The sequence below is a fragment of the Otolemur garnettii genome, unplaced genomic scaffold, assembly GCF_000181295.1.
Source record: "Otolemur garnettii isolate 467f Iridium unplaced genomic scaffold, OtoGar3 scaffold00047, whole genome shotgun sequence".
In the NCBI taxonomy this organism is placed as follows: Eukaryota; Metazoa; Chordata; class Mammalia; order Primates; family Galagidae; genus Otolemur; species Otolemur garnettii.
In genome coordinates, this window is record NW_003852442.1 from 9,420,444 (window position 1) to 9,422,585 (window position 2,142).

The 2,142-nt window shown below is 47.4% G+C and overlaps 1 protein-coding gene across 1 annotated transcript in view; it reads left to right on the forward strand.

Moving 5' to 3' along the window:
- Window positions 1-2,142, forward strand: part of DDX19B (DEAD-box helicase 19B) — a 31,118-nt gene that overhangs the window by 28,417 nt on the left and 559 nt on the right. The window contains exons 9-10 of the mRNA XM_003791368.3: window positions 1,198-1,360; window positions 1,951-2,142. Coding sequence (XP_003791416.1) covers window positions 1,198-1,360; window positions 1,951-2,142 — 355 coding nt within the window. The remainder of the gene's footprint in view (window positions 1-1,197; window positions 1,361-1,950) is intronic.

Genomic DNA, 2,142 nt, shown 5'->3' on the forward strand with positions numbered 1-2,142 from the left:
ATTATGTCCTGTGCAATAGCAGAGATGAGAAGTTCCAGGCCTTGTGTAACCTCTACGGGGCCATCACGATTGCTCAAGCCATGATCTTCTGCCATGTGAGTAGGTGCAGCAGCGGCAGTACACCTGCTGGGGCTCCTTGCCCCTCAGCCGGCTTCCCTCAGTCAGAGCCCAGGAGGACCATGTTCCCACTGGGGGACATGGAGAGAAAGGAAATGCTGAATCTCCTTACCTGCCTCCAGCATATTCTCCTCTGCTTGTAATGACTTGTAAGGGGAAGACTTTGTGAAGAACTGAACGTTCTTTGATCCTACTTAGTGATGACTAGGGAGGAAAAACTCCAATAACAACCAGTGAAATACATTTTAAATATTAAGATTATAAGCCAAGCAGGCTGGGTGCAAGGGTCCATGCCTATAATCCTAGCACTCTGGGAGGTTGAGGCAGGAAGATTGAACCCAGGAGTTTGAGGTGGCTGTGAGCTACCCTGACACCATGGCACTCCAACCTGAGTAACAGAGTGAGACTCTTATCCCCAAAAATAATAAGCGAATCACATGCCTGTAGTTCCAGCTGCTGAGGAGGTAGAAGCCAAGAGTTCAAGGTTAGCCTGGGCAATATAGTGAGACCTTATCTCTTAAAAAAAAAAAGAGTATCAACTATTTAGGTATGAAGATCTTTGGCTCAAACCACATTCTTCCTAAAGAAAAACTAAGAGCCATTAAGTGATTTATCCAAAAAGTCAGGTGACTGAAATTTTATTTGGGAAATATTAAGCCTATCCTGCTGGCTCGGTGCCCATAGCTCAGTGGGTAGAGTGCCAGCCACATATACCAGGGCTGGCAGGTTCGAACTCGGCCTGAGCCTGCTAAAACAGCAATGACAACTGCAACAAAAAAATAGCCAGGCTTTGTGGTGGGCGCCTATAATCCCAGCTACTTGGGAGGCTGAGGCAAGAGAATCACTTAAGCCCAAGAGTTTGAAGTTGCTGTGAGCTGTGACGCCACAGTAGTCTACTAAGGGCGACATAGTGAGACTCTGTCTCAGAAAAAAACAAAAATAAAAACAAAAGCCTATCCTGCTGACTGAACTCAGCAGAAGCTTCATGTTTTTTCATAGCGACAAGCCACCTTCTTGTAGGTATCTTCATTTGTTTTGTTTAACAGGTCTCTTCATTTAAAATAATTCTTTTCACTCCAGACCCGCAAAACAGCTAGCTGGCTGGCAGCAGAGCTCTCAAAAGAAGGCCACCAGGTGGCCCTGCTGAGTGGAGAAATGATGGTGGAGCAGAGAGCTGCGGTGATTGAGCGCTTCCGAGAGGGCAAAGAGAAGGTTCTGGTGACCACCAACGTGTGTGCCCGCGGTGAGCAGAGAATGCATTTCAGTCTGCCAGGCTCAGGGTCCCAGGCCCTGTTAGCAAGAGAAATAGAAAACTCACGGGAGGGTGAGGCAAAAGTATTGCTTGAGCCCAGGAGTTTGAGGTTGCTATGAGCTATGATGCAATGGAACTCTACCCAGGGCGACTCAGACTCTGTTTCAAAAAGAAAAAAGAAATTCAAATGGTCTGAGGGAGATTGGTGGAGTGAAATCGCCTTCTAGGAGGACATTGGATTTCCTAAGTAAGAACTTACACAGAAGCCAGGAGTCCTGACTTGGTGGCAGGAGACCCACAGCCATCTGACTGGTGGAGGATGGAGTCTCCTCTTCCTGCACACCCCACTCCAGATACTTATGTCTGCTAGAGGCTTTCTTACTGATGTCATAATTTTGCTAGCACCTGCCAAAAGTTCTGTTCTTACCCTCCAAATTCCGCTACATGCCTACATGTGCCCTCTCTTATATGTGGTTCCCAGAGATGCCACATCCTAGATTCTCTCTCTACATTGACCTTCCTGTAGACAACAATGGTTTTTGTCTCCTGTCTGACTCCTCTGTTTTCTACTCTTCATCCAGGCATCGATGTCGAACAGGTGTCCGTCGTCATCAACTTTGATCTTCCTGTGGACAAGGACGGGAACCCAGACAATGAGACCTACCTACACCGAATTGGGCGCACTGGTCGCTTTGGCAAGAGGGGCCTGGCCGTGAACATGGTCGACAGCAAACACAGCATGAACATCCTGAACAGAATCCAGGAACATTTTA